Source organism: Sus scrofa, chromosome 18 (assembly GCF_000003025.6).
Source record: "Sus scrofa isolate TJ Tabasco breed Duroc chromosome 18, Sscrofa11.1, whole genome shotgun sequence".
Classification (NCBI taxonomy): domain Eukaryota; kingdom Metazoa; phylum Chordata; class Mammalia; order Artiodactyla; family Suidae; genus Sus; species Sus scrofa.
Genome location: NC_010460.4, coordinates 28,689,305 through 28,702,312, shown reverse-complemented (window position 1 = coordinate 28,702,312; position 13,008 = coordinate 28,689,305). Strand labels below are relative to the sequence as shown.

The following is a 13,008-nucleotide window of genomic DNA, read 5'->3' as shown; positions in this document are numbered from 1 at the left end:
TCCCTTCAGGAGTGCTTTTTTGATGACGTGGAGAGCATACCAACCGTGACTACCTGGAACACATACCTTCGATATGTTACTGTTCACAAGAGCTTAATTTTTGTGCTGATTTGGTGCTTAGTTGTTTTTCTGGCTGAGGTAAGAATTTTCTGTTATAAGATATTACTAATAGTTAAATTATGAGTAGTAGTTAAATGTGTGTGTGTGTATATATATATATATATAAGAATTTTCTGTTATAAGATATTACTAATAGTTAAAGTTAAATTATGAGTAGTAGTTAAATGTGTGTGTGTATATATATATATATAATCACATATATATATATGTGATTTTACATTATAAAATGATATGTATAGTTTCCTACAGGTCTTCTATTTATATTATTTCATATGTATCATATCTAACATATGTATCTTTCACATGAAGAGTTTTTAATAGGGACATTCGAAACCTCAAAGTAGAATGCCTTTATATGGATTGAAATTAAACACTTAAAATTATTCTTTACTGAATTTTGAATTCATTAGACTCTAGATATTGCACTATTAAATATGCAAGTAGTGAATTACCACATTTAAAAGACTACTTTTGAGTTCCCTTGTGGCACAGTGGGTTAAGGGTTGTCACTGCTATGGCATGGATTCAATCCCTGGCCCGGGTATGGCCAAAAAAAAATAATAATAAAACCTATTTCCTCACAAAATACAGTAAATATATATTGGTGGATTTATAATCATAATCACTTTAAACAAGACTTTCAGAGATTCACATCACAAATTTTCTTACAGACTTCTTTTGTCTTCGATGCCACCTTCCTGGTCTCATTTGCCATGTCCCTGCCATCCTTCACATCATCAGGTTAAAATAAAAGAGGGGGGCAGATAGCACAATAGGTCACAAGTTCAGTTCTGCATCAAGGTGAGAGGTTCCTAAGCCGGTTGGTGCATGAGGGTTTTCTCTAGATCTGGAGCAGCCTCTCGATGCCAAAACGGGCCAGGCAAAGGGTGTCTAGGTGTGAAGTGACTTTGGGGCTAGAGGGATACATAAAGGCCCAGGCTACCTCAGGGGAGAAATGACCCAGGTGAAATACTGCCTCTCCTGAGGGTGTATAATTGTATACATACCTGACACCCAAACTTTTAACTACATCATTTTCTTATTAGGCTGTTTCTAACCTCTAAATGAAATATTAATTATCACTCTTCCCTGACCAAGTAAGATAATGTGAAATATCCAAGGGTATATACCAAAAATGTTATACGTACCGCTTTATCTATAAACTGTCAGTTTCCATTTGATCTTTGACTTTCAATGATATTTCTGCTTTTGCTCTACTACTATTTTAAATTGATAAGCCAAATGGAGGCTGACATGAGATGCAATGTAGCATAGTGCCATCTCTAGAATCAGACTGGCCTGGCTGTGAATTCTAATTCTGTGTTATTAATACTGTGAAACGGAACAAGTAGGACAATCTCTCTGCGTCTCAGTTTCTTCATCTGTAGAATGGGGGTTGTGGAGTTCCCTGGTGGCTCAGTGGGTAAAGGATCTGTGTTGTCACTGCTGCAGCCCTGGTAGCTGCTATGACATGAGATTGCAAGATTGATCCCTGGCTTGGGAACTTCCACATGCCATAGGTGTGGCCAAAAAAAAAAGAAGAAGAAAAAGAAAAAAGTAAAATGGGGGTTGTAATAGTACCTATTTCATAGGTCTTAAAAACTTATTGAGTTGATTTATAATGTTGTATTAATTCCTGCTATACAGCAAAATGACTCAGTTACACACACCTTATTTTTCATATTCTTTTCCACTACACGTTATCATAAGTTCTTGAATGTAGTTCTCTGTGCTATATAGTAGGACTTTGGTGTTTATCCATCCTATATATACTAGTTTGTCATGGGCCATTTTTCTGGGTTGAGAGGTATCATGATTATAAAGCATTAACTGTAGCGCTTGGCACCTAGTGAGCAATGCTTAGTTGCTTTTCTCACTAGTATCCTTAATGTCTATCATCATTATAATACTCAGGGTAGTTCAAAGTAAACAAGTCCACAGCAGATACAGTGAAATTTTCAATAATTACTTCTGTACATTAATAAAAATTGGGGTGGGGTAACTTGACACTCTCACATGAGTAATAAAATTGCATTAAAATATATTTCCAATTTACCTCATTAATCTTTGCCAGTCATACCAAATGATCAACATTAATGTGAATGAAACTCAGTCCTTTGCCACATTTAATCTCAAATCAGCCCTTTCTACTTGTTATTGATTTGAATCCCTGCATTGAAAGGTCAACATTACTTGAATGTCTTCATTAAGTTTTATGGAAAAAATGATCCAATCTGGAATGTTGTGGTGATTAATGTTCACTTACGGGATCTTTGTCCCATGCAGAGCCATAGAACTGAACTTATGCACCTTTCAACATAATGTATAGTTGATTAATTAATTAGAAATTGAGCATTGGGCTGCTGCACATGTATGCAATATTATTAGCTCATTTACTCGAGAAGATTGTGGTCCTTTGTTCTCAGGCTAGAAGCCAAACTACTACGGAGGATGTAAATGTTGTATAACTTCCCACTATTAGTCGAGCATTCACAGTTATTGCAAAAACGTATCTTTTTATGTCATTTTATTTTATTTTTATGGCCACACCTGTGGCATATGGAAGTTCCCAGCCTAGGGATCAAGTTGGAACTGCAGCAGCAGGCCTATGTCACAGTCACAGCCATGCTGGATCTGAGCCACATCTGTGACCTACACCACAGCTTGTGGCAACAATGGATCCTTAACCCACTGAGCGAGGTCAGGAATGGAACCCACATCCTCACAGAGACAATAGCAGCTTCTTAACCCGTTGAACCACAAAGAGAACTCCATCATCTGCTTTTTAAAAGGTTTTCTATGTTGTTAGTTATAATTTCTCTCTGTTGACATTTGTGTTTTTTATTTAAGTATCCTCTTATCCATCCCTCCCTTTATTTATTACGTACAGAGAGACTGCTGCCTACTGTTTACCTGGTATTGTTCTAGGCACTGAGGGTGCAATGGGAAAGAGGACAGATGGCTCCTCCCTGCTCTTAAGAAACAACATTTTGAGGGAGGAGATAGATAATAAATACATTTTGGTGGAAATAATCACAGAGTATAGTAAGTGCCAGAAGGAGGAAATAGTGTGCTAAAATAAAGGTGGGGCAAAAGAGGGTAGACAGGGAGAGACCTTTCTAGAAAATGACACCTGAAAGTTAAGAAGGATCTGACGTGCTGAGACGGGGGCAATTGCAAAGGTCTTAGAAAAGTTTGGTAAATTATGGAAACTGAGAAGAGGCCAACAAATTGGGGGAATGGGAAAGAAAAGTGAGAGGCATGTCGTGTGGTGACATTGGAAAAGTAGGCCAGAACAGGTTTGCAGGCTGCAGGAAAGAATTTAGGTTTTATTTTAAATGCAACAGGAAGCCTTCAGATGGCTTCAAGATATGATATGATTTATTTTTTAAAAAAAGATTCTTCTGCTATATGGCAAATAGATTGGATGGGTTCACCAAGGGAGGCGGGGACATGTGTGATGACTGGAAGGGATTGCTCTTACTCACTGGGCGCAGCAACCAGAGCATTGAGAACCTTTAGTCATATTGAAAGGCCTCTGCATACTCCACAGTGAAATATTTAGGACTGTCTTTTTTGTAGCTCATTAATGTTCTTCATGATAGAATGTTGGACCATTATACCTTGTTTGCTCATACTCACATTTTTTCAACCATTTCTGCACCTGGCCTTTACAGTTGTCTTCTCTGTCCACACCTGTTTTTTTCAGTTGTGCTCATCAGACTTGTGCCTGGTGAGGTTATGTTGTGGTAGGGTCCCTTCCAAGTCTTCAGCACATTCTTACTTTGGTTCTGTTTTTGATGTTGGTGTTTTACTGTTGGAATTTTACTACATGCATGATCAACCTCATCTTTCACATCTCTGATGATGTTAACTAGTTCATTTAGCAAATAAGTCTTTCAAATATAGGTACTTGGCTTCTCTCTCCATTTGTGTGTACTATGATATTGTATCCCCAACATGCCATTATTTTTTAATCATATAAAAATTATCTGTATAATTTAAATTGTGGCCTAGCTTCTAAATACTGGCTACTTTTTCATCTTGGGGTCATTTGCAAAATTGTTCATGCATCGACACTTGGCCATTCATGGATCTACTCTAAAGAACACCATCATCAAATTCCTGATGCCTAGCATGAGTATATAATGAACACTCTGGCTACACCTCTAAAGATCTAATAGTTTTAATCTGTGCATGCACTATTTGGTAGCCACTGGCCACATATGACCATATAAATTAAATGAAATTATTTAAAATGAAACAAAATGTAAATTCATCTCTTCAGGTGCTCACACTGGTCATATGTCAAGTGATCAAGTGCCACATGTGTTATATGGCAATGATATTGAACAATGCAGATATAGGACATTTCCATTATTATAGAAGTTTCTATCTGTCAGTGTAAATCTAGGCTACACTCTTTTCTGTGTGGTATGGAAAACCCTGAAAAAGCTGGAAATAAAGACCCTTCTTCTTTTCCTCTTTAATCTTTTAGGACTGTCACTCTATCATAAACTGCATGAACTTTATAATGTCAAACATTTCAGAAATTAAATGTTAGAACTTAATTGGTCATTTGTTTAAATGTTAGAACTTAATTGCTAGATATTTTTACCAAAGTCATATGTCAAGTCTTTGGAAATGTTTTTGTTCCAGTCAATAGAAGTAATTTGAATTGGTGGTTCCACAAGAGGTCTCTATTCATAAGGGCCAAGAAATAACTTTATATTATACTGATTAGATCCATGTCTTTGAAAAACATCTTTGGTTATTGTTTCATAGTAAAAATTATAAAGTATTTGTTTCTGGGATCTACTTCCATTCAGAGAAAGCTGGCAATGCCAACACTATTTATACTTCTCTAGTTGGAACAAAGAAGGACTATAATGACAAAAGAGTGCCTCAGAAATATACCCTTATCTAAGTTCTTGAGTAATTTGATTAGCGTTAGGAAATAGGAAAACATTTGTACTGGAACAAAGACTATTGAAATTGCTAGATTATTGCTGAGTTTCTTGTCATTTTGAATTCACTTGAATTTCCGAGAAACAAAGGAAGTTTTCTTTTTATTAATACAGTGCGTGGAGATTATGTGTATAATAGATGCAAACTATTGCCTTTGGAATAGATAAGCAATGAGATCCTGCTGTATAGCACTGGGAACTATATCTAGTGACTTATGATGGAGCATGGTAATGTGAGAAAAAAGAATGTATACATGTATGTGTGAGTGGGTCATCTTGCTATACAGTAGAAAATCGACAGAACGCTGTAAACCATCTGTAATGGAAAAAAATAAAAATCATTATAAAAAAAGAAAAGGAGGAAAGTGAGAATAATGCCATTAGATTTTTCATTATTATACTCCTACCTGGTATGTGAATTTAACTAAAAATTATATAATCTTTAAAGGATAGGACTTTATAATGTAATTTATTAATTAATATTAAATGTTCTGCACAATTTTTATGTGGTACTGTTAAATACTTAAGATAGATTTGAGTATGAAATAAGACATATCCTATATGAAACATATTTATTTCTCCCCTATTTATTTTTATGCTGTATTCAGTTTCAAATTATTTTACTTATAATTTCTCCTTTTTTCTACTTGATTCTTTGGTAAAGCTGTTACTGGGCTAATTGTATAATTTCAATTTTGCAATTGTGTAAGTATTTTGATATCTTGAGTTGGTATCATCACAAGATCATCCCAAGATTGTTTCCCCACAGGGTTTAGGCGTCTAGAATGCCAAGGTGAAATAGAACAGAGTGCAGATCATTTAAGCATCAAAGAAACTCAAAAATCATAGTTGTTAAATATTTTTAGTTTAGTTACAGTATAGAATATTCATTCCTCAGCCGAAAGTTTCCACCCTGAAAAAACTCAAATAGTGCCAATAGTGTGTTTTAACCTGAATGCCCCTTATCTTTATGTATAAACTGAATTTTTGCACTGTTGAGATTTTTACTGACTTTCATAAATGTGTATCCCAGCTTTTCCAATAATTAATTGATCTTATAGTTGTGAGTCCCTTATAATCTTTGTTCAGCAAAGGCATAAATTATTTATAATCACTAGCCAGATAAGTTATCTGCCAGCAAACTGAGAGTAATCAAATAAGAACAAACTTTATTATTTCAGACATTTAACTGAAATCTTTTCTTTCCTGTGAAGGTCAATGAATATTTTCTGCTGAATTAAGGAGAGAAATGGAAAAATATTTTTTTCAGTGAAATTTGAATTCCTATTAACATGTTCTCACCTCAAATAGTAGTTCTTTGAATAATTATTGCAGCTGCTGGATCCAGGAAAGAAAAGCAAAGGAAAATAAAATTGTGTGTATTTTTATGTGGTAGAATTAGAGGTGGGTGTGAGAAGAATAAGAAAAGATACTGGAAAAAAATCAACTGTGTATTGTTCCATTTCAGGTGGCTGCTTGTTTGGTTGTGTTGTGTTTGCTTAAAAAGTGAGTATTCTATGCCCTATTGTGAACTGTATTTTGTTTCTATTGATTATTTGAGTCTTATTAAATATTTTAATACCCGCTATGCTTCATTTCCCCATAGTGTTCAGTTCTTTTATTTACCAATTTCTAAAGGACTTAGTTGTGTTCAGTTTCCATAAAATGCAATAAAATATTTAAAACAATATGGCACAGAGTTTTCTCTGAGTGTTTAGTGAAGATCAGTTTTACCTATTTCAGTGGTGAAAAGCTAAATCTACTTTCTTGTAATAGTAAGTCCTTTAGACTAAAGGCATACACTCTGTTAATGGAATACGTTGTGTTGCTTTAGACTCAAATTCAGCATCATCTATATGTAATGGAAATTCAGTGGGAAAGTTTGGTTGCCAAATAACAATTTCCTTTTGCTCTACAGAACATCTCCTCAAGACAAAGGGAATAGCACTAAGGGTGCAAATAACAGCTATGCAGTAATCATCACCAGCACCAGCGCATACTATGTTTTTTACATTTACGTGGGAGTAGCCGACGGTTTGCTTGCTCTGGGACTCTTCAGAGGTTTACCACTGGTGCATACTCTAATCACAGTGTCGAAAATTTTACATCGCAAAATGTTACACTCTGTTCTTCAAGCCCCTATGTCAACCCTCAACACATTGAAAGCAGGTACTTGACTAGGTGTCCAAAATGAAGCTGCTGATCCTCCATGAAAAGGGCCCATGAGTTGGTTGGTTTTCTAGTAGTAGTGTTGGCTTGTGCATGGAGGCATCTACACTTTGCTGAGCTTCCTTATGGCAGGCATGTCCATGTCTCAAGCATTATAGGCCATCAGATACTGTGGCTCCTCATATTTCTTCATCAACTAATTAGAGTAGCTCAGCTTGTTAGATAGAACCTGCAGCTGATGGGACTATAGCAGCAGATGTAGGCCCTTCTAAGTTAGTTGTCCTCTGCTAGGTATTTGATTGATTCCCTCTAGGCATCTCGTTGCCGATGTATAGTGTTATTTAAAAGAGAAGATTTGAATCGATCAAAAATATATAAACTCTTTTACTAATGAAGTCTTTTGATAGGGTAGAATAATCTAGTTTCATGTAACTGTTCAGAGATGATCCTATAAATTCTTTCCTTTTTTTTTAAGTGGGTATTTAATGTATGCAGAAATATTTTTATTGTATTTAAAAATATTTTTGACACTATCATAGAGATTGGTAAAAGAGTACAAAAGCTATCAGTTATGAGTAAGAGCTGAAGACCTAACGTTGGTGACTATGATTGATAATACTGTATTGTATAACTGAAATTTGCTAAGAGAGTAAAGCTTAAATGTTGTCATACAAAACGGTAACAATGAGAGGAGATAGATGTGTTCATTAACTCAGTGAGAGGAATCCTTTCACAGTGGATACCTGTATCAAATCAGCACATTGTATACTTTAAATATCTTACAATTTTAATTGTCAGTTATACCTCAGTGACAATAAATTAGGTCACAAAGTAAGAGCAGTGAAATAGAGGGACTAAGAATTTGTACACTAAGGACAATAAGATACTTTGAAAGTAATAAATTTTATTGGTTCCCCTTTAGACAAATCCACATTTAAAGAGTCTGAGGTTAACAAGGAATCTCCGAGTTTTATTCTTACAGCAATCTGTTGAGCACTTACTTTGTGTGGCATTAAGCCATGGGCTGGCATGAAAAGATGAATAAGATACAGTTCTTGCCCTAGAACAATTCAGACAAAGGAGAAGAGGTAGACACAGAAACTTTGATTATAAAGGAAAGAATAAATTCCAAGATTGAGATGTTTTTAGTGATTTGTATCTAAAACGCTCAGGAATTATCCATCCCTTTTTTCTGAATAACAACATTTCAGTGTCAGTATTCAGGAAGGTCTTTATATTTTTTCTGAAGCCCTTTGTGTCTCTAAGGCCCTTGCCTTATTTGGGTATACTCATCACCACGCTCTGTTTTAGAGCTAAGAAATTTAAGACCTAAAAGGGAATGTCAAATTTTCTAGATCCAATGATTTCATGTTTTTTAATGGAAAAACTGAGATCTGGAGAAAATAGGGGATTTACCTAAGATTCTAGCAGTGAGAAATGGGCAATGAGAGATAATGGAAAATAGGGAAAGGAATAATTCTCTCAGAGGATTGTTATGAGAATGAAACAACGTCATCATCTACAAGCCTGTGACACAGCCAACACAAAATAAATGCCAGTTCCCCACTATTGTTCCCTTTCTGTCAGTTGTTTCCCATTTGAAATATACTAAGCACCAGAATTATACACACACACACACAGACAGACACATATATATGTGTGTATATATACATACACACATATATATGTATTTTTTACCAAAGTGACTTCCATTGTTTTATACAGAATACCATAAGCATTTGTTTCACTTTTTGGTTTATTTATGAAAAGATATACAAATATGTTTAATTAAACATGCTAAGTAAAATATCATTAGTAAGGGCTAGGAGATAGTGACATATAAAAAATAAGCATTGAATAATGCCTGTATACATCTTTTTGCTGAGGGCTCAGAGCGATATAAAATAAATGTAACATGGTCCCAATGACCTCTAGCAATTTGCAATCTAGAAAAAAAGATATAAGACATGTATACAAGTGACTAAATGGCATGGATATATAATTATGGTAACACCGAAGTGCTGAGAAGATATATTAAAGTATGTCCTGAGAAGTATGTGTCCTGAGGAGGAAGGGTGCTGGTGGAGGAATTTGAGCTGGTGCTGATGCTTCGTTGCAGGAGAAGCTGATTTCAGTGGGGCCAGGAAGGAGACATAGATTTGAACATGTAGAATTGAGGGGGAGAGGGTTTTTAGGCAGAGGAAATGACGTGGAAAAGGCAAGGAGGTAGGAGAGTATAAAGAGTATTTAAAGAATAAACCTGGAGTTCCCTTTGTGGCTCAGTGGTTAATGAACCCAACTAGGATCTATAAGATGCAGGTTCAATCCCTGGCCCCCCTCGGTGTGTTAAGGATCCATCTGGCATTGCAATGAGCTGTGGTGTAGGTCACAGATATGGCTCAGATCCAATCGTTGCTGTGGCTATGGTGCAGGCCGGTAGCTGTAGCTCCAATCTGACCTCTAACCTGGGAATTTCCATATGCCATAGTTCCGCCCTAAAAAGTAAAAAGAAAAAAAAGAATAAACCAGATTGAAACAGAAGGTTTAAGAAGAGGAAGCTTGTACCTAGGTTGGTTTAAGAACAAATTATGAAAAACATTAAATATTAAACTAAGGATTTTGGACTTTATCCTACAGTTAATGGGGGGAGGGTAAATGATAAGATTGAATATCACTTGTACAGTCTATGTAATATTGTATCTAATTATATGTTGAACTCACTGTAGACAATGAATTCCTTGAGGGCAAGGAGCAAGACTTATTCAGCTCTGTTAACTCAGTGCCTAGCATTGTGCCTGGCATCTAATAGAGACTCCAGATGTAACTTTTTTCATTGAAGGAAAAAAATGATCAGACTTAGAAATGTGTGTCTGGAATTTAGAAGGCTGCCTGAAGCTTAAACTGCAAGAAACCACAACATGGCAAAGGAGGTTCACGTGGTGGGCAGGAAGGGGTTGAAAGCAGTCAGGGGTTCTGCTGAGCTGTGTCAGAAAGGTGAGTCAAGTCAGAAGGAGGGAGACTCTCCATCAGAAAACACAAATGGAAGGGAAGGATGATGATATATCCAGAAAATTGTCATTAAACACACGCTTGCCAGTGTGAGGTTGTAGTAACAGGGTGAGTGCCCATTCCTGACCTAATTTGTGATAGGGCTCAATTAAAGGCACTGGGTTTTGCCAGAATCTTACAGTCACCTGTATTTTATACAGGTTTTAAAGTAGGAGATAATAACTTGAACACAGAATTATTTAGAACTTTTGTGCTACAAGTTACTTAGAATCCTTGTGCAACACTAAAATCCATGTCCTTATGTACCTGATTGTGTGCTAGTTGTTGAGTTCTGAATGGTTTGGGTATGATCCAAATTATCAAATTCATCAAATATTGATATGTCTTTTTAAGATTACTAGTTTTTGAGGAATTTACCTTTCTTTACATTACAGGTGGGATTCTTAATAGATTCTCCAAAGATATAGCAGTTTTGGATGATCTCCTGCCTCTTACTATATTTGATTTCATCCAGGTTTGTAGAACTAAGTTTTATTAAATGTCTTTGCTTTGTTACATTTTTTTAAAAATAGAAAAAGTAGTAAATGAGTTCTTATTTTTCCTTTGATTAATAGTTGAAGTCCTGTTTACTGTGTGAATCTTGTCAATGTGTTAAAAATCTTTAAAATAGTCATAAATTTAGTAAATTCTTTAATAAGTCAGAAAAGTTTACCTGACCCAAACCCAAGGCAATTCTGCATTTAGATGTAATAACTTTCTATTTGAGAATGACTTAAGAGGTCTAACAGAGCACCACCCAAATCACTGTCCATGAAATGTGAGATTTTTGTTTTTTTCACAGCCACACCTGTGGCATATGAAAGTTCACGGGCCAGGGATTGAATCTGAGCTGCAGCTGCAACCTAGCTACAGCTGCTGCAATGCTGATTCCTTTAACCCACTACTGCACCTTTACGGTGACCTAAACTGCTGCAGTCAGATTATTTACCCATTGTGCCACAGTGGGAACACCATAAAGTGTGACATTTTTGACATTGACTTCACTACTTGATAGAATTCCCCTACCTCCAAAATGCCCATGTTAAAATGAAGATCGGTTGATTTCCTGGTGGACTGTGGTTTGAACCAGTCTCATCCAAGAACACTTGAGCCCAGATTAGCTAGGCAGCGCCTCACAGTAAAGATCATGATGCAGGGGCAGAAGTACAAGTGCCTTTTCAAGCAGGTGGGAGGGGCAAGAAAAATTCAGGACTGGTGAGGCCTATCCCTGGGTGACACATCTGAAGACATAGGGCAGCTGGACTCTGAGTGTGTGTCCTTGGGTTGGGGTGATTGACGGTAAAAGTGAAGAAGGAAAGAAGGAGATGGAGATGAAGGTGACCTAGGGGATACTGCATTAGGACCTGTTAAGTGACAGACCTCCAGTGTTGTGTTACTAACCTTGGCTGGCGGACCAGGTGTGAAAGCAGGTCCCTGTCTGGTTTCGGTTGAGCCTCAGAGAGCAAATGGCACAGTCTCAGTGACCTCCTTGGAGAGACACTTGGAACCGGATACTGTTCTTCTCAGGATGAGTCGTTCCCTCCTACCCTCCACTCTTCCCCCGCTGGGAACCTATGAAATAAAATAAGGGCTACTGCATTTGTGTGTATACACAGCTGACATTGGCAGGTGCAGAAAAAACAGATTGCCAGTTTGCCTCATCTGAAGTGATTGGCACAATCAAACACATTAATAGTTCCAAGTGAACTTTAGCATTTTGAATTTCCTTCAATTACTCTGTTTAGGGATATAACTCAGCAGCCACTGCTAGAATTCTCTAAGTGATGCTTTTGAGTTCATGCATGTGAAGAAGTGTTTCCCATACCTTTTGTTAATTTCTGGACTTTTCTTCCTTGTTCCAGGAGTGTAAATGACTGATCCAAAATGTAGTAGTTTTAAATCAGGTTCAAACTGGAACTTGGACATCTTGACATGATTGCAAAGGGATTCATGCATGTTAGCTCTTGATAATTAAAAAATAAATGTAGTCTGCTAAGTATTTTCTGAATCAGTGTAAGGCTCATTTCAGATATCCTCTAGGAAATTTTCAAACTTTTGTTTTATAAATTAACACTTTTTGACACACATGATGGCTCTCAAATCCTTTCTCTTATGACAATTTGAATAGTTTCTGCTCAACTTCTAATGTTGTTGGGGTTCATTAGTTCAGAAGTGAATGGGCAAAGCTCTTTTGATTTCCCTGTTTTATTTATGAGTGTCTCACATTAAGGAAGCATAATATATGATAACAAATACAGTAAAATCTGATTGATTTTATTAAAAAATTCATCAGAGGGGTCCTTTAAGTTGTGAACTCCTCTCGTCATACCTAATTATGTTCATATTAATGAAATTTTATTCCAGTCACATTTCAGACACTGACTTTTTTCATAGAATAGGGATAGGGCATACCTGTAAATTTCCTTTTTTTTTTTTTAAATGTAATTTTGGAGTTCCTGTTGTGGCTCAGCAGGTTAAGAACCCGACATAGTGCCCATGAGAATGGGGATTCGATCCCTGGCCTTGCTCAGTGGGTTAAGGATCTGATGCAGCTTGGATCCAGCTTTGCAGTGGCTGTGGTGTAGGCCAGCAGCTGCAAGCTCTGATTTGACTCCTAGCCCAGGAACTTCCATATACCTCAGGTGTGGCCATAAAAAGAACAAAAAGGTAATTGCTATTCACTCTAGTTCCTAACATTTGATAA

At 36.5% G+C, this 13,008-nt stretch overlaps 1 protein-coding gene across 4 annotated transcripts in view; it reads left to right on the top strand.

The window, feature by feature from the left end:
• The window catches only part of CFTR (cystic fibrosis transmembrane conductance regulator), a 190,493-nt gene that overhangs the window by 115,897 nt on the left and 61,588 nt on the right, over positions 1-13,008 (top strand). For all 4 annotated transcript variants that reach the window (XM_021078522.1, XM_021078520.1, XM_021078523.1 and 1 more), the window contains 4 exon segments: positions 10-138; positions 6,556-6,593; positions 7,006-7,256; positions 10,700-10,779. In XM_021078522.1, coding sequence (XP_020934181.1) covers positions 10-138; positions 6,556-6,593; positions 7,006-7,256; positions 10,700-10,779 — 498 coding nt within the window.